The sequence below is a fragment of the Haliaeetus albicilla genome, chromosome 8 (genome assembly GCF_947461875.1).
Source record: "Haliaeetus albicilla chromosome 8, bHalAlb1.1, whole genome shotgun sequence".
NCBI lineage: Eukaryota > Metazoa > Chordata > Aves > Accipitriformes > Accipitridae > Haliaeetus > Haliaeetus albicilla.
This window is the reverse complement of record NC_091490.1, coordinates 10258495-10277378: the sequence shown is the minus strand read 5'-3', so window position 1 is coordinate 10277378 and position 18884 is coordinate 10258495. Positions and strand designations below refer to the sequence as shown.

The following is an 18884-nucleotide window of genomic DNA, read 5'->3' as shown; positions in this document are numbered from 1 at the left end:
CTGTTTGGAGATATAAGTATAAAGGCAACTGCATTTACTCCAAAACGTACCTCACCAACATATTATAAAGTGTAAAATGAGAAAATTTTTAATCAAAATAGCTGAAGTCACTAGAAGCAAATGACATACATCTCTGTATTGGATTCAAATTTGTTTTAAAGGTAAGATTTGAAAAAAGCACCATCTAAAAAGGAGGGGATGAACCTTGGCACACAAATGTGAAAGATTAAAGCAAGAACATCTGATGAACAAGAGCTGAAATCACGGTGTACCCACTGAAAGGGAGCACATAAACAGGGATCAGACTAGGGGAACTTGGCATAACAGTCCTCATGTAAATAAATGGCAGTTGCTAAATTGCATTTAGGTAGATACAGATTACATAGCATAAAGCATTCCCTGGGGTTTCTTAAGCCTTGACATAGGTTGCCCGGGGAATCTGCATTTTCAGAGGTTTCGAGAGCAGGTCACCATTTTTGCTGCATAATCTAAAAGCCCAAAGAAGGCAATGAATGTGGTTGTCCTGGTTTTGGCTGAGATAGGGTTAATTTCCTTCCTAGTAGCTGGTACAGTGCTGTGTTTTGGATTTAGGAAGAGAATAATGTTGATAACACACTGATGTTTTAGTTGTTGCTGAGCGGTGCTTACACTGAGTCAAGGACTTTTCAGCTTCTCGTGCTGCCCTGCTGGCGAGGAGGCTGGGGGGGCACAAGAACCTGGGAGGGGACACAGCGGGGACAGCTGACCCCCACTGACCAAAGGGGTATCCTATCCCATATGACATCACACTCAGCGTATAAACCAGGGGGAAAGCTGGCCGGGGGGCTGCTGCTCGGGAACAGGCTGGGCAGTGGTCAGTTGGTAGTGAGCAATTGTTTTCCATTTGCATCACTTGTTTTTCCTGGGTTTTATTTCACTCTCTTTTCATTATTTTCCTTTTCATTATAATTTGTCATTATTTTATTTTAATTTATTTTATTTTATTTCAGTTATTAAACTGTTCTTACCTCAGCCCATGTGTTTTCTTACTTTTACCCTCCTGATTCTCTCCCCCATCCCACCGGGACGGGGTGAGCAAGCAGCTGTGTGCTGCTTAGCTCCCGGATGGGCTTAAACTATGACGGTGGTGTAAGGCTACAGCAGGGTACCTCTGGTCTGGTTTTTGGGAGTGGTCTGAATCCGGGGTAGAGGAAAAGTTGCACTGCTGTTTTCCCAGCTAGGTTGTCCAACACGTCAATGTTCCTGGCCCTGGGACAGAAAAGCCAGGCTGCTCCGGCCTTCACCCTGTTCAGTCATTGCTCCCCCTGGGATTTCTAGGATTTGCTAAAAATCTGCCTTTTCATATCTGAAGAGAAAAAAGAAAGGTGCTCTGCAGCATTCCTGTCCTCCTCTCTGTGTTGTGCTTGTGGCTTCTTCGCATGGGAATGGAGCGGAGTTGGGTTCCCCCTGCAGTCGCGTACCCAAACCCAACATCAGATCTGCACACAAAGGTCTCCTTGGTGCTAACACCCTCGGATGCCAGGAGCTAGAGTCACACTCTTCTAAATAACGCCACGCATGGCAGCCCAGCTCCCAATCTCCCCAAGCCACATGGGCCAGCACCGCATGCCAGGCCAGCCAGCCTGTGTCCCGCATCCCGCATCCTGCATCCCACATCCTGCACCCCATGTCCCATATCCCATATCCTGCATCCTGCACCCCACATCCCGCATCCTGCATCATCCCACATCCCACTTCTCGCATCCCACATTCCATATCTCATATCCTGCACCCTGCATCCCACATCCTGCATCATCCCGCGTCCTGCATCCCCCACCTTCCATGGCTGCTCTGCTTTTGAACTGGAGAGCTGGGCTGAGGCTGCAACAGGGCTGCTGGGGCAACTGTGTCCCAGTGCCAGAGTGAGCCAGATCTTTCCAGAATGTAATTTCTGAGACTGCCTCCCTCCAGGTACCTTTCCCCTCCTAGATATTAGAGACATGGTAGTAATAAAAAGACCTGGTCACGTGGGATGTATAACTCAGAGCAAGAGACAGTCAGGGACTAGATGCAGAGAGGTTGCCTCATTCTTTAATCCTTCCCTACTTTCTACAGAAAGGGTAATTGCAAAGATGAAGAGCTGACCTTGGACAGCCTGATTCAGACCTTCAGATACCTAATTTAACAAGAACTTGTGAGAGGGGCTATGTGGGCTGCAACAGCATAAGTCTTTGTTTCAGTTAAAAAGATCTTGAATTTTTCTCTTTTCTACATCTTGGTCTTTCAGATGATGCCATCTACTCCCGCAGTTATTCCTTTCCCCACAGAGATTGTGTTATAGCTGTACAGCCCCATCCTGGTCACACAAAGGGTACCCGACCGTCGCTGGCTGGTGGTGGTACTTTCTCGCACTCTGCCAAGCACGACGGGAGCAGCAGAACCAGCGGCGAGAGCAGGTTGCTCGTGCTGCTGGGGGATGCAGTCCCTGCCCAAGACCCACGCTGCTCTCCAGGCAAACCCATTATCAGATGGTACCAGCAATTTCCATCTAAACCCCACTGGGATTTCACACTGGAAGCAGCCTGTAAATTAAATGAGTATTGCAACATATTTGTAAGACAGCTGTATTAAATGCTTCCAGATATAAATTCATCCTCAAGACATGTGTGGTCAGATGGGATCCAGGCAGCTCACATTACTCTGCAACACTTGCTGGGCTCTTGCCATGATTTCCTCATATATCATGTGTTTGGAAGCTTGAAACTTTTTTTTTTTTTTTTTTTTTTTTTTTTTGTCATTACAGCTACATTTCATCTGTCAGCACCAGGCACTGCAGGAACACACAGGGACAGATGGGCCTGGACTCTTCTTCCTATCTGAATAAACACAGGCACAGTCAGGAAAGCAGCTGCTGCAAGTTCACACTCTGGGGCAAAGTACCAATTTGCCACCTAAATTTCACCTGCTCGATAAACCAGTTCTTCTGCAATGAATGCCAACAGTATGAGTTAAGGCAGAGATGAAGATCCTCTCCCTCTTCTGTTTAGGTGTCTAAATTAAGTGAAGAGACACCCAAGACCCTGAAAGCAACTTCCGCAGCCTGATGTGTCAGTGGTTGTGATACGGGATGGGAATTCTTCAGTGTAACTTTTTTTTTTTTTTACATTTATGGCCTGACCTGTCATGGCATACACTGCCATCACGTGGACATCCACAGCATCGAGCCAACCATGCAGAGGCTCTTTGCAAATATTTGACAACCTTCCGAGTGCCCTTTAACACACAGCTGTAGTTTTGCCAGCCCCAGATGTCCAGGAGGTCAAGCCGAGCCTCTGTGCACCCTGCCAACCTGCCCACACCTCTCTGGCTATCAGGAGACTCTTGTAGCTGCTTTGTCATGCTGAGATCTTCTTTCAGAGGCTCCGTACTTCAGTTGGGACGCTTCTCCTGGTGCTAAGCAGACTGTTTCTGGCCTTGTCCCAATCCCTTAAAATGACCAGACCAGTGCTGTTCCCTTTCACTTTTCTCCACTTGCAGCTCTGTGGCCACTTCACTTTCCCTTTTTAACTTCCATGGTTTCTTCTCCTGCAAAAATCGCTAAGTTATCTTCCCCAGGCTGTGCTAAAGAGTGTCAGACCAAATGTTCATGGCCCCTCTTACCATGAAATCTGTGAAATACGTGGGAAAGGCATTTTTCTCCCCTCCACCAGTGAAACAGAAAATGCAGAGTCTGGATCAGGCACCCACTTTTGCCATCACCCAAGCTCACATTCTTGTTCCAAATCCCCCAAAAAATGGGTTTAGCCACTCTGTCCCCTATGTTCCCTCCCCATCAGCTCAATGTTTGACATCTCACTTGACCTTCAAGACAACCCATATCCCCTTGGCTCCATGCTTGACAGTTGTTCCTGGTTATTAAATAACTATCAGGGAGCCAGATGGGTAAAAATCCACACTGTTCTGTAACCCATTGTCAAGCCCATTGTTCAGGGACTTTGTCACCAGTGAGAATTTCTATGTTGTTGAAAAAGTTTCATCTGAGGCCATGTCAGCAACTCCACCAGTCTGGCCCCTCCACTTGTGGGTCTTGAGGGATTTCTGAGTTATTTTGTAAGTGATTGCTGAAGGATGCCACAGAACACCCCAAAACAGCTCCACTGGCGCTGACCAAAGGCTCAAACCCCAACTCTTCCTGTTTTCCTTACGTGGACCTTGAAAGGCACCCAACCACATGACATTGCTGGATTTATAAGCGTGCTGCAGGTCTTCACATGAGGGACCCACAGTAGTAATCCCACCTTCCAATGTCCTCAGCCCCGTGGAGCTCCCCTTCTCCTCCCTCCATAGTCACAGGCAAGGCCAGATAAGAGGCTAGCTTTTTATGGGCTGTTTCCTAGAGGGGGGTCTCTGAAAGAGCCTAAAGGCCATTTTAGAGCTGGTTGAGAGGAAAAAAATCCTGGAGGAAGGACAGCTCTGGGGCAGAGCCCATGATGCATTGGAGATGGGGAATGGGGTCTCTTATAGCATACACCATTCGAACCTAACTTCAAGGTTAATCCCAAGCATCATGGCAGATCTGTCCAAACTCTCTCTGTGACCTCATCTGATAACAAGAGAGAGCCCATGGTAACATTGCTTTCCTCACACCCTTCACCTCCCTGGCTATTTAGGTCAGCCCCACATTTTGAAGGCAGCTTGCAGAACCATAGATCTGGCTCAGAAAGCCCAAAAGTGGCTCCTTGTGCCGCATGTTCATCCTTCTCCTCCTCCTCAGGTAGGCAAGAAACATCAGCAGGAGCCTCCTGACCAACTGCAACCCACACACTCCCCAGTCAGCTGGCCAACCAGCCAACTGGCCAGCCAGCCAACCAGCCTGCACTGCCTCCTCTCCTGATGGGAAGCCCATTAATCACAGTGCTGCAGGACAGGTGGAGGATCATAGGAAGAGCTAGAGGTACTAGACGTGTCTCCTACACCTTCCATAGCCGTGAGGTCCCTGGATTCAGGTGCTCCTGCTCAGGAGTGTGAAGTTGTCACGGCAGATCTGGTCCCTCTTGCTCTGGGCTACAGCCAAAGCCTTCCCTAAGAAATGCCTAACCTGACAGACTGCAGCCTTCTGCCTCCCAAAGAACAATCTTTATCTCTCATCTGAACTTTCACACAGATCCAGCTGGCTCAGCATAACGAGATACGCTTAGTTTCATGAAGATGGCCAAGTGTGTGAAAAGCTAACGCTGTGCAGTGCCTTTCAGGGATGTTCTCCAAGGCAAGGCAAGCAGAGACACCGTGTTCTTTAAATTTTGAAATTGTTGACGGATGTGGCTATAATGACTTACCAGGCTCCGGCTCAAAGGATGCAGCATGTCAACAATTGATGGGGAGAAAGCAGGATGACAAATGCCAGCCAGAGAATATAACTTCTCCTTCCTCTTCCTCCCAGTCTGAAGAACCAGAGACACCATCTTCATGTAAGTTACAGGGGTCCAGTTCAGGGGACAGCCACACTGGGGAGCTGAAGGAATGTGCTAGAACAAGGCTCGAGCAGCCAAAGCACCCAAGTCTGGGGAGATATAAGAGATTTTCAGCTGTCGTCATTGTCCCTTTCCAATGCATTTTCCTGCCATGCTAGCAAAAGCCCGGTGTCATGCAGACAGCCATAGTGTTGACTGGGTCACCTTATCCCAGCTGAGGAACTTATGCAATCACTATTTCTAGGGAAATGCTGAAGAAACTTAGTGTTATAAACAACATGGGCAGACTAGAAAAAGGGTATTGGCAGCCCAGGAACAGACTAGGAGTAGATCACAGAGTTGATGTCTTTCAAGAGAAAAGTGTGTTTCTAGAGCAGTCTTCTACTACCAGCATGCAGAAGCAATGGACAGACCCCATCTTCAGCCCAAACTTTAGCAGGCACCTGGACACACATGGTAGGAGCCGGCTGTTAGCCAGCTGACATCCCCAGTGCCTTTTGTGCCCTGGGTACCTGTGGTGGCAGGTGTCCCAATGTCAGCGTTCTCGTCCCACTTTATGTGGAAATGTCCGGGCTGCCAAGTTCAGGATGCAAACCCAGAAGTGAATGAGGACCTCTGGAAACATCGTCACTGCTGGAGCTAGGGGCTACTGTTAGAACTGCCACTTCCAACACATCGTGCCTGAGCATTTGCAAATTATCTTATCACCACCTAGAACTAGGTGGTGATGTACATGACAGAGACCACATACCACACTGGCTAATGTCAGCAGGGGGATCGATGTTCACCCAGAAAATCCATAGTTGAACTTCCAAGAGGAGACAGAAGCAGTGACATGCACAGTCAAACATCTCTCCAAAGGGCGTGATGGTGGAGCCACCTAAATCTGCAGGGTGCCTCTGTGATCCGTTCAGCTGTGAGGTTCAGTCTTTGTATGGCACTCAGCATCCTCTAGCTGATAGCAGGGAGGACAAATCCTCTCCCTTGCAAGGACCCACAGGTAATCTTGCAGTGCCTGTGTCGGAAAGAGAGTCAGGATGAGCATTCCTGCCCCGCACACTAGTTTACACACCCCTAAAGAGAAAAAAAAGCCTTGCTGAATTAGGTTGTGCATTTCAGCAAGGGAATTTGCACAGATGCAAAGTAAAACTGCCTCAAATGCCCTCAGTTAGGGGGCTTTACACTGTGACCTCCCAAGAGGGGTTGAAAGCTCAGAGAAGTTGCGTGTGAAAATTTCAGGTGAAAAGGGAGTTGCTTTAACAACGCTTCTTCCTGAGGAGTGCCGTGCACCACATCGAAGCATTTCTGCCGTCTGTTGATTTTTCTCTCGAAGAGGACAGGATAAGTCCAGCTTTCACAGTTGGGCACCTTCCCATGCTACAGCCAAACTGGCATACACCGTGACCTTCAGCCTGTTCGCAATGAGCAACATATAACAACAGATGAGCCATATATCAACAATCCTTTGCATGGGTTTGTAGCAGCCGTTTCACACCTCCCTGAGACTCAAATACAAATTGTACCTAGGACTTCATCTTTGCAATCATTAATTAATAGGCCACAAGCCACCTGAGGGAAAAGTTACTCACTTCACTAACTTGCAGACATTTTTGTGGAGTCAGGTAATTCCCAGAGAGTGGGTCTTGTAAGATTTTTTCATACATTCTTTCTGTCTAAAAAGTTTAAATCTTTTCATTGGGCTTGTGCAGATTCACTTCAGCCAACAAACTCCATGTCTCTGTTGCTATAAAAAGGATACATGTCAGCAATGAATACCAGATAAACAGTAGTTTTTTCAGTAAAATGACTCTGTTAGCAGAAAACATGGGTTTCAATTGGCCATGGTGTAATTTAGACTAAAAACTAAAGTGGCCAAACATCAGAAGACCCTTGTCTCGGAGACATGTTAAATTGAAGAGAAACACCCACAAAATTCAGCAGTCCCTATGTACTAGCCCATCAGACTGCCAGGTTCAGCAGCTGATGACCCATCTGATCCTCATAATATCCCAAATGAGAAATGCTTTCAGCCCATCTAGGGATCCTCCTCTTCGGATTAGCCTGGAAGTCACTCACACGTGGCAGGCTTCCAGGCCAAGTCCTCCACCAACGCTGCAAGTCCCTCCAAGCCATTCCAGGCTTCTGCGCCTACGGGATGTGAGCCCAGGTAACCGGCAGGATCTGCTCAGCGATTGCTAGAAGGGGTCCTACCTGGGGCCCAACCAAGCACTGCATTGGGGAGCTAAATGCGGTAAGGTGGAGCTTTTTTTGGAGGATGGTGAGATGCCGTGTAGGCAGGGGAAGGAGGACTCACCAGGACTGCAGAGAGAACATGACCTTACCATCATGCCTCCCTATCAGCTTAGACATGCCCTCAATCTTGCTGCAGCTCATTTTACTGCTCTGCTGCATTCCCTCTCCTTGATTTATCTATTGACCACAGCAATTCTTCTGGGCAGCAGTTTTGTCTCCTGGCTTGTCTACGGTAGGACCTCTTGGAGAGCAGGTGCTGTGTGATGTTGCAGTCCCTTAGAGCATTGCTTTTACAGCTGAAGGCAGCTGCATCTGTCCAACCCGTGTGTCGGGCAGAGGTGGCCCATTTGCTCCTCACTTCACATGGGCAGATGAACAGCTTCCAGGCCTGAACTGGCTGAGGACAGCACGGAGCTCAGCTAGAGCCCGAGCCTGGCTACCTCTCGCCTACTCCCTCCTATGGCTTTGTCCACGTGGGCATGGATGACTGAGTGTTTTCACTCGCTGCTGGAGCGTACGGGACTTCAGAGAAAGTGGGAAATATGTACAGGTTGTTTGTTAACAAGCCGCTTCCATCCACAGGTTGCTGGAAGCAGGTCAAAGGGTGAGTGGGAGCAGTAGGCAATCGGGTTGCTGGCCAAGCTGACGCATTGATTACCATGATGTTCCTGCTGCTATAAATTGCTGCCAGCAGTGCTTCACCAGGCTCAGCTCCAGCAGAGCAGGAGAGAGAGGATTTTTACCTGCAACTAGCTCCCCATCAGGCACGAGCGTGGGAGGAGCAGAAGAGGAGCAGGCAGGACAAGGCAGTGTCAGGCATCTCAGGCACAGGGCCAGCATGGCATCTCTGCTGGACAACATAGCCAGACCTTCTGCTGTCATTTTGCAGCTCTCTGTGGTGCTTGGTGTCATCTTCGTGCTGCTGAAGGTGGCCCAGTTCTGCAAGGAGAGGAAGAAACTCATCAAGGCTCTGGAGGCATTCCCTGGTCCCCCGAAACACTGGCTCTATGGCCACAATCACCTGGTAAGGAGGTAGCTGGGCTCAGTCAGGGTGGGTTTGTCCCAACAACTGTGGAAGATATCAGTCAGGATGTGAGGGGGCACTGGGTGGGCTGTGCATGTCCCCTGCTAGTGTTCCTTCCTACAGGAGAGGACCTCTTCGCACAGGGAGTGCCAAGACTTTCGCAGGGCAGGCAGAAAGGGTGCCTGGATATGAGACGGACATCGTTTTGATAAAAAACAGAGCCATGTTGTTTGGGATCATGTGCTTAAAGATGGAGTTAGGTGATTTCTGGGACTTTCATGAAATTATTAAATATGAGCAACCATAAAATGTCTCTCTTCTGCATTAAACCTTCTACCAATAAGAGTCTCTCCCCCTACATTCAGTTAAGAAGACATGACCACAAAAGCAGGGCATTTTATCGCAAGCATTTTCATCCTTCTGTAGTGCAAATGTTTTTGCTTTCATGTTGCATGCCCACCTTGCACGCCCACCTTGCACTGCTGAATTTGGAGAACAGGGCTGTAACAACAGCCTTGGTCTCCCTGGCCTGTTCACTGGGCATCCTGGCATTGCCCATGCCACCAGTAGCTCCCAAGCATGACATCAAGCTGCTCTGAGCCCAGGCTGTCCTAACACAGCTCAACTGCAGCCAGGCCCCAGCTAGGGACTCTTCATGGAGCTGCCTTGTGCTGCAGGGACTCGGTGGCTCAGGCAGGTTTGCCACCTCTGCACGGTCCCTTTGCCATGCCCAGCATCTTCTCCACCTGCAACAAAGAAAGCTTCCCTGTGGCAAGTCCACCCACTCTCTGCCCATTTCCCAGGAGAAGACGTCTTGCATGTGCTTTCCACAAGACAGCAAGTTTAGCCTCTGCTATCCCCAGCACGTCCTTCTTTTTCTGCCTGAATTCAGTCCCTGCTTAACTGTCGTTGCAGTTAAATACCACTAAAATATTAAATCAGATCGTGTCATGGGGAGAAGAATACCCCTATGCCTTTCCCAGATGGCTTGGACCAGTCCTGCCTTCCCTAGTAATCCACCATCCTGAATATGCCAAAAGCATATTTGGCCAAACAGGTAAGTCTCTACATCTGGTTTTGGGAAGTCATGTTCCTGACACTTCCCTACGGAGAGAATCATGGGAAACTTGCCTGGAGTCATCCCCTCTGCCAGCTTTTTTCACAGCTATTGCAATTCCTCCTTTGCTCCCCTTGGCAGACTCCCAGCCTGCCCCAGGTTTCACGGAGCAGTTTGTATTCTCATGCAAAACAGTGACCATGTGCCTGTTCCTCCCAGTCCACTGTCTCCATTATCATTGGCCTTGCTGTCTTCTATGGCATCTACCACCACAACATCTGTGTTTGCCAGTAAACCCAGTGATGTGGGTGAGCTGGCATGGCAATGGGTCTCAGAAGACATCTCTAGTCTTCTCCTCTGCCCCCTTCTGTGGAGCATGATGCCTGTGAGTGGTACGTACACGGGCATCTCTGTAACTTCCACCCGTTGATCTCAACTTTGAGATTTGCCATGGCCATTTCTTCTCCACACACAGTTTTCATTATACCTTTCTCTGGTTTTCTCCAGTCCACTAAGGTCATACATATAGAAGACCGCTTTTAAACTCCACCTCTAGTGTTAGAGTATTTTACATATTGAAATCAGACTAATTCCACATTGTGATTTAGAGGACGAACTCTAATGTCAATTTATCTTGAATTTTCTTTTTTGTTATGTTGAATTCATTAGCCATTCATACTGTTCTGGTATCTACTTTGTTTTACAGATAGCAAGTCTGATGTACCCTACAAATTCTTAGTTCCCTGGATCGGTAAGTCATTCTCTTCCATTATCCCTTTCAGCTGTATTGCACATTTCAGCAGCTTCTGTCTTGTCTTCCTTTACTTTGCTTTCTTCCCTTCTAAAACCAGGGCTTGCAAATTAGAGTTTGTTTGAGTCTGAGCATTAGTACCAGTGATGTCCACCTAGTCGTGGAGCACATCAGGTGGCTTTGCCTTGGATCACACAGCCTGGCCTTCACAAAGCAACCTTCAGTTTGCTCAGGGACTGAATGCTACCGTGGATAACTGGGGTGAGACACACCAAGGACAGGGAGGTTCATGGCTTGCACGCAGCTTTGAGGTAGCCCTCCAGGGTCCTGCTAACAACTGTCAGCGTATGCTGCAAAAGGCACCCAAGTATTGCATTTGGGGCAGAAAAACCCATCTGAGAGAGCAAGTCCCGTGCCTCTGCCATCAGGGGTTTGGTTTCAGGGTAGATTAGGTGTGCACAGCTGGTTGCAGTGAAGGACACGTGGGCACGCTTCTCCTCCATCCAAGTAGCACTGCTGTGAAGGGCCTCAGAGAGACTGGAGAAAAGGCTCCACCAGATCCTGCATATTAGTCTGTGCTTGGCCAAAAGCAGTAGTAAGGCTGTCAGAGCCGGGATCAGAGTCTGGAGGAGCCAATTGTGCCTTTGCTGTTTGTGTCTCCAGGGCAGGGACTGCTGAACTTGGAGGGAACCAAATGGTTCCAGCATCGGAAGTTGCTCACACCAGCCTTTCATTACGATGTGCTGAAATCTTATGTGGCCCTGATGTCAGAATCGGTCAAAGTGATGCTGGTAAGAATCATCACTCTTGATACTTTTACCTTTCAGCTGTGCACCAGCGAAAATAATCAGGTCTGGGAATGACTGAGGGAAAGAGATTGGACTTAGATGGTTCCTAGAATTTCATTGAACTTTTGGGGTAGTTTTGAAGTTCTGAAATTGCTCTACTCACATTCCTCTGGCCATTCCACTTATTCTCTCCTCCATCTGCTTTTCAGTAAAATCAATCACTGCTAGAATATCCTTCCCTAGCCCAGTAATGGTAAACCTGGAAAAAGAAATGCACAGAGGAGTTGATTAGATTCACGGAATATATAGTGAACTAGGGCCTCTGCTTGCAGAAAAGAAACTAATTAGCAGTGTGGATCTGGGAAGAGGGACAGGAAAATATGACCTGATCGTAGATGGTAGTCTGTACCTCCTTACCCCTGTTTCCATCACTAGGATAAATGGGAAAAGAAGAACACAGAGAGGAAGTCAGTGGAGATCTTTCAAGACATCAGCTTGATGACGCTAGACAGCATCATGAAATGCGCCTTCAGTTGTAATACCAACTGTCAGACTCAGAGGTCCGTGCCTAAGCTTTCAAATTCTGGGAAAGCAAGTGCTACTGTTTCCCCACTCATGTTGCTAACACGAGCTTTAACCTTGGTCTCCTTCCAGCAACTCAGACTATTATATCAGAGCTGTTTATGACCTGAGCTACCTCATAAGCAATAGAATCCAGACTTTTTCTTACAAGGATGTCTTCTATGACTTGACTTACAAAGGCCGTGAGTTTCGGGATGCCTGCAAGCTGGCCCACACCCACACAGGTATTTCTGCCCCTTTCTCGCCAGCCCTGCCTCCCAGCTGAACCTCTCCCCCACTTGCATCTGGAGCAGCTTGGAGAGGGTTTGCAGCATGCACTGGCCAGAGGGTTACACATTCAACAGAGTCCAAGCTGCTGATCAAGCAGACAACTACACGAGCTCTCTGGAGGGGCAGGACACATCTAACAGATTGATCATTCTTCTACGCAGATAAGGTAATAAAAGAAAGAAAGAGGTTGCTCTCCAATGAGAAGGAACTTGACAAGATCCAGAAGAAGAGACACCTGGATTTTCTGGACATTCTTCTTTGTACCAAGGTGAGTGTTTGAAATAATCATATCAAATGCCAAAGAACATACCTGCCTGGATCACCAGGGAGCTCATCACCCCTGACTGGAGTTGCTGGCAACAGTTTCCCCACTCCAGATTTCCCAGCTCAGGGAAAGGTGGGTTGAAAGGGAAGGAAATACAAATGTGTGAGATGTAGTGACTGAACATACAAAACTCAGACAGACTTTCATCTTCCTTGTTCATTTTCACTGAGCACATTAATAGTTTAAAACAAGTGAGCTGTCAGAAACCAGAGAAGAATGGGCTCTTTGAAAAGGTTACAAGGAGGTCACCATGGCTATAGTCCTCTTAAGAGATTTTGTTTCTTACCTTCTGTAGTTTTACCTTCACACACGTCTTCAGATACTCTGGACAGAAGCTGCCATTTTGGTGTGCAGGAAGGAGACACATGCTGTGCTCACTCTGTCCTTCTGCTTTCTTTTGTGTCTCAATCTGAAACAAAAGTCATCCAAATCAAACTACTGGAAAACATAATAGGGACCCGTGGTAGGGAATCAAATAGGGTGTCCTTCTGAAGGGCTGGGAATGGGTATCCCAACAAAGCCCAACTCTGTAGCTCTGTTGACTGCAGAGTCGGTAATCAGAAGGTCTCACATATATTGGATATATTTTCTACTGGCTTGCTTCCTGATGTACAGGGAGATACAAGAGACACCAAATTGGGTCCTTCTTCATCATCATCCAGGGTTCTTTTTATACCCAAAGGAGCAAGTCCAATTAATGTGCACTCAAGAAAGATATACTCTCCTCTTTGTTAGGATGCAAATGGAGTTGGGCTATCTGATGAGGACCTGCGTGCCGAGGTGGACACGTTCATGTTTGCAGGTCATGATACCACGGCCAGCGGGATCTCCTGGCTTTTCTACTGCCTGTCATTACACCCAGAGTACCAGCAACGGTGCAGGGAGGAGATCCAGGGGATCTTGGGAGACCGAGATACCATTGAGTGGTGAGCTAGGACTTCTTATTCCTTTACTTTGAACTCTTTTCACTTATCCTTTAAGGCCTTTGACAGTCCCCAACATCCTTCTCTCTAAATTGGAAAGATACAGATTTGATGGATGGACTGTTCAGTGGAAGAAGAATTGGTTGGATGGTCACATCCAGAGGGTAGTGGTCAATGGCTCAATGTCCATGTGGAGATCGGTGACAAGTGGTGTCCCTCAGGGGTCCATATTGAGACCAGTAGTGTTTAATATCTTCATCAGTGACATGGACAGTGGGATCGAGTGCACCTTCAGCGAGTTTGCAGCCATCACCAATCTGAGTGGTGTGGCTGACATGCCTGATGGATGGGATGCCATCCAGAGGGACCTGGACAAGCTTGAGAAGTGGGCCCATGTGAACCTCATGAGGTTCAACAGCCAAGTGCAAGGTCCTGCACCTGGGTCAGGGCAGCCCCTGGTATCAAGACAGGCTGTGGGATGAAGGGACTGAGAGCAGCCCTGCCAAGAAGGACTTGGGGGTACTGGTGGATGAAAAGCTGGACGTGAGCCGGCAATGTGTGCTTACAGCCCAGAAGGCCAACCGTATCCTGGGCTGCATAAAAAGGAGCGTGGCCAGCAGGTCAAGGGAGGTGATTCTGCCCCTCTACTCCTCTCTCGTGAGACCCCACCTGGAGTACTACGTTCAGTTCTGGGGCTCACAACATAAGAAGGACGTGGACCTGTTGGATCATGTCCAGAGGAGGGCCACAAAAATGGTCAGAGGGATGGAACACCTCTCCTATGAAGAAGGGCTGAGAGTTGGGGTTGTTCAGCCTGGAGAAGAGAAGGCTCTGGGGAGACCTTATTGCAGCCTTTCAGTACTTAAAGGAGGCCTACAGGAAAGATGTGGATAAACTTTTTAGCAGGGCCTGTTGTGATAGGACAAGGGGTAATGGTTTTAAACCAAAAGAGGGTAGATTTCAACTAGATATAAGGAAGAAATTTTTACAATGAGGGTGGTGAAACACTGGAGCAGGTTGCCCAGAGAGGTTGTAGATGCCCCATCCCTGGAAATATTCAAGGTCAGGTTGGACAGGGCTCTGAGCAACCTGATCTAGTTGAAGATGTCCCTGCTTACTACAGAGGGGTCGGACTAGATGACCTTTAAAGGTCCCTTCCAACCCAAACTCTTCTGTGATTCTATGATCCTGAGAAGGAAACTTCATCTACCTTATATTGCATCTGCACTGGGGCATTTTGCTTTTCACATAGCAGTGCTGGCAGCAAAGGGAGGACTAGGAGAAGGAGAAACCCCAACAGAAGATGGGAGACATGGCAATCCAGTCCACCCAGTGTGCAGCACAGGCTGTGGCTGCTGGTGTCCCCATTGCTGTCACTCAAACACAGCCTGACCCCCTGGTTTGCTTTCAGGGAGGACCTTGGGAAGATGACTTACACAACAATGTGCATCAAAGAGAGCTTGCGTCTATTCCCACCGGTTCCTTCTGTGTCCCGATACCTCTCTAAACCTGTCACATTTCCTGATGGACGCAGCTTGCCAGCAGGTCTGTTGAGTTTGTTCATCTTTCATGCTGCTGTCCGTGACAAGTGGGGCATCCTTGTTAGAGCTGCTGGGGGGCGGGGGGCTGGGGGGGCTTCCAGTCTCTCTTTTCTCTCCAAAGAGCTGTACAGAGCCACCACAGCTTGCCATCACAGTGAGCCCAGAAGGGTGGCTGGAAAGAGTCCAAGGACATGCTCCAGGGCACTATGGGGGTTCACAGAGCTCAAAGGGGACTTGCAAAGTGTTGTTCCTGACCAAGAGTAAAAGTTCACCCACTGGTACCAAAATGGGGCCCAGCTCTGAGGCCATTGTTTCTTCCATGTGAAGGTTTCAGGAGGTCACCTGCCTGGACAGGCTGGGCATCATCCCTGTCAGATCTCCTGCAACAGCCCCTACAGACCCCAGGGAGGCAAACACCTCTCCTGGGTCTTCACTCTGAGGTGTCATGAGCTTTTTTCCATTTTTCTTTTACAGGCTGCCAGGTTGGAGTGAACATATTTGCTATTCACAGGAACCGGGATGTGTGGGAGGACCCTGAGGTATTTCACCTTTATAACAAGAAGAGAAAGATGATCTCTGAGCCCAGACATCCACTCCCCTTGAACAAGGCAGCCTGTGACTCCCTGCCATGTTTTTTTTCCCTCTTATTCCAACAATCCATATCTAAATGCAAAGTTCAATGAAGTTACCAAACATCCCAAAGGCTTTGGACGTGACAAAGTGCTGGGAAAGGGTGTTGAATAGTCTGTCTTTATGCATGGTGACACAGAGATACTCAGACTGCTTTCAGCTACCCTGGATAGACTTAGGTCCCAGCGTGGCATGAGAAGTCCCAAGCCCTCCAGGCAGTGTGTGATTTGAAGCTGATATCTTAGAGGCTTCAAGGAAAGAAATAGCTGGGAAACCTGAAGTGGGGTGCACAGCTGCCTCTCTCCAGTGGCTGTCTGGAGACCCAGGATCAAGTATTTCTGGGCTGGAGGGAGTCTGACTTGATCATTGCTGCCATGGATGATAAAACACCTGCAGGCATCTTGGGTGCTGTAGTGGGTCGTCTGGGTATCTCCAAGACGAAGATCCACACAGACACCAACGTCCTCTTCTCATCCACCCAGTGGCTTTGTAGACAGATGCCTGTCAGCTGCAGCTCCCCCAGGAGCAGCAGAGGCCACATCCAGCCCTACCTTGGGGACCAGGAAAGAACCTTCTGCTGCTCATATCAGACCAAATACTGACCAAACAGCCTTTGTTTCTCCCACAGATTTATGATCCCCTGAGGTTTTCTCCGGAGAACTCAGCACAGAGGCACTCCCACGCTTTCATGCCTTTCTCTGCTGGATCCAGGTGGGACATCATTCATCTCTCTCCTTCCCCGTAGGTTGCCTTGCATGGGAGACCTAGCTCAGAGCCGAGCTCCTGAAGCTAATCCTCCCTCCATGCCTATAAGCCAAGTTGGCTTGGCCAACTCAGGCAGGCTTTCCGTAACAGGATCTCCACCGTGCTCCATCAGCTCCAGACTGTTTCCCACACCCCAGGCTCTGTGGTCACGGTAGAGTTTCACACACTTTTCTTGTGGCTTTGTGGAGATGTTTACATTTTCTGTTGCCTGCACTGGGAACACAGGCTCCCTTGTTTCAGGGTGAATACTCAGTGCACCTCAAAGCCAAGCCGGGTCCAAGTCTCTGCGGTTCCCATGCTGTATCCATACACAAATGCAGGATACCAAGGTCTCAGTAACTTGCAAGAGGAGATAGATACTCCACACAGAGCCAAAAATAACCTTTCTGAGGTGTCTGGGTCTTTAGCTGGATCCATGCAACTCTCTTTCTAGTGAAGTAAGCCCTGGTTCTCTCTTTCTCATAACTTTTTTCAATGCTTATTAATAAAAAACCAGCAATACCCCACAGCAGAGCTAGGTGCATTTTGGTGGGGCATCAGGGGATTCCTAGGTAAGATGTGGCATCATCCTCGCAGCAGCTGGAGGTCCCCCAGATCGCACATGGGCTGAGCCCAGCTCGGGGGCGGTTGGGGATGAAGGCAGCAATTGTGGCATTTGTCATCCTCTCCCCAGGAACTGCATCGGGCAGCAGTTTGCCATGAATGAGATAAAGGTAGCGCTGGCCTTGACCCTGCTCCGCTTCGAGCTCTGCCCCAACCCGTCCATGCCTCCCACACCGATACAGCAGCTCATCCTCAAGTCCAGGAACGGGTTCCACCTGCATTTGAAGAAGATTCACTGATCCCAGAGGGTACCACAGCAGGGGGCAAGAGCTTTCCCAAAGGACCACCCTTCACCCAGAGGTTTAAGAGGGGGACACCAAGCAGACCCACCCTGGCTTACCTCAGACCTCTCCCACATTAACCCCCCCCCTCACTGCCATTCAGGGGGACACGCTGAGCCACCTCGCACACACACCGAACCCAGCAGGTCCGGGTCCCCTCCTTGCACGGGGAGCAGCGCTGCCGAGGGGGTTTCACGGCACGGCTGTGACTCAGCCTCCACCTCCGCGGGCAGCCTCCGTGTCCTGCTCACCTCCTCACCTCCAACCTGCACTTGCACGCTGCCTGGGGGGACTTCTGTCACCCACCTGTGTATTTGCACCATTGCCATCTCCCCGCTCGGGCACGGCAGCGAACAACGCCAGCGGGGTTCGCACAGCTGTCTAAAGCCTGGCCACTGCCTGAGCACAACAACCCTTCCCTGCCTCCAGCCTGGGTGAGCCAGGGCAGGAGAGATCCTCCCCACAGCCACGCTGCATCCCCACGGACCACCCTCCATGTTATTTCCCCTAACCTGTTCTGGGGCTGGCACTGTGCCTGCCATTATAGAGATGAAGGCCAGTGGGTTTTTCTGCCCCGGCACTGAACTTCCTTGAGCTGAGGGTGCTCAGGGAGCCAGCGCAGAGACATATCACCAGCTAACCTGGAGAAAGCACTCACTGCACCGAAAATGACGTGTGATCAGCCTTATCCTCCTCGCTGAAATGAGAATAAAGCCTTGTGGAGCTGCTGCTCTAATGTGGTTTGGCTTCCTTTGCATTTGGGGGGCCAGGGGGGTACAGGATGAGTCCCAGCAGCCCATAGGCAAGGCTGTGCCCAAGGGTGCAGCCCTGCAAGTGTTTTCTCAAGCCGCAAGGGCTGTTTCAGCGGGTTTGCCCCCTGCTGAGGCTGAGGAGCCTGTTTCCACCCCTCCTGTGCCATGGGTCACCAAGCCCTCACCTCTGCCTCTGGGAGTTCCTGTGGTAAGGAAGCAACTGAAATGATCTGAGGTCAAACAAAGCAAAACAGAAATCACCACACCCCCTCCCAAATGCTGATGGCAAGAACAAAATCAGCTTGCAAAAAAAAAGTCCCAAGAGGGAGCACGAGTCCGTCTCAAGCCCTTTTCTGCAGAGGCTGAGAACTGACCACTCAGCACATGAGTGAGCTGCCCAAGGGGTGCAGGTGAGTGCTGGCCCTAGCACTGGGCTCGTTTTGGGGGTGCAGGGACCCGCTGCAGGCCCTCGTCCCAGCACCAGCCATAGGTGGGCTCCCAGGCCAAGGGGGACCACCTGGGTGAGCTGCAGGTCTGGGGTGGGGAATGGATCACTAGGTGGCAGTGGGAGACCCAGAAAAACCCAGAGCCTTCCCTGGTCCCTGGCAAAACCCCCTGGGCTTGGCAGGGAGCATGGCCAGGCCCAGCAGGGCAGCTGATGGGCCCCATCCCTGGGAGAATCCCAGTCCCCATCCCCAGGAGTATCCCAGTCCCCATCCCCACCCTCAGCTGTGCGGGGCAGCAGAGCGGGCACTGCTCCGTCACGGTCCCCACATGATGGTGGTACTACTCACAGCACAGGGAAAGCTTGTCACTCCGAGTTCCCACGGGGCATTCAGTAGGCATCAGGGGAAACTGAGACATGGAGGGCTGCACACGCGCCATGCCA

General features: G+C 49.7%; 1 protein-coding gene across 1 annotated transcript; it reads left to right on the top strand.

The window, feature by feature from the left end:
- The first annotated feature begins 8401 nt into the window (after positions 1 to 8401).
- Positions 8402 to 17979, top strand: LOC104322989 (cytochrome P450 4B1). Its single transcript, XM_069788801.1, has 12 exons — positions 8402 to 8727; positions 9643 to 9784; positions 10491 to 10535; positions 11199 to 11326; positions 11759 to 11883; positions 11978 to 12129; positions 12337 to 12443; positions 13236 to 13426; positions 14835 to 14968; positions 15439 to 15503; positions 16223 to 16305; positions 17033 to 17979. The coding sequence occupies exons 1-12, from the start codon at positions 8542 to 8544 to the stop codon at positions 17199 to 17201; spliced, it is 1527 nt and encodes a 508-aa protein (XP_069644902.1). The 5' UTR covers positions 8402 to 8541; the 3' UTR covers positions 17202 to 17979.
- Positions 17980 to 18884: the final 905 nt, after the last annotated feature.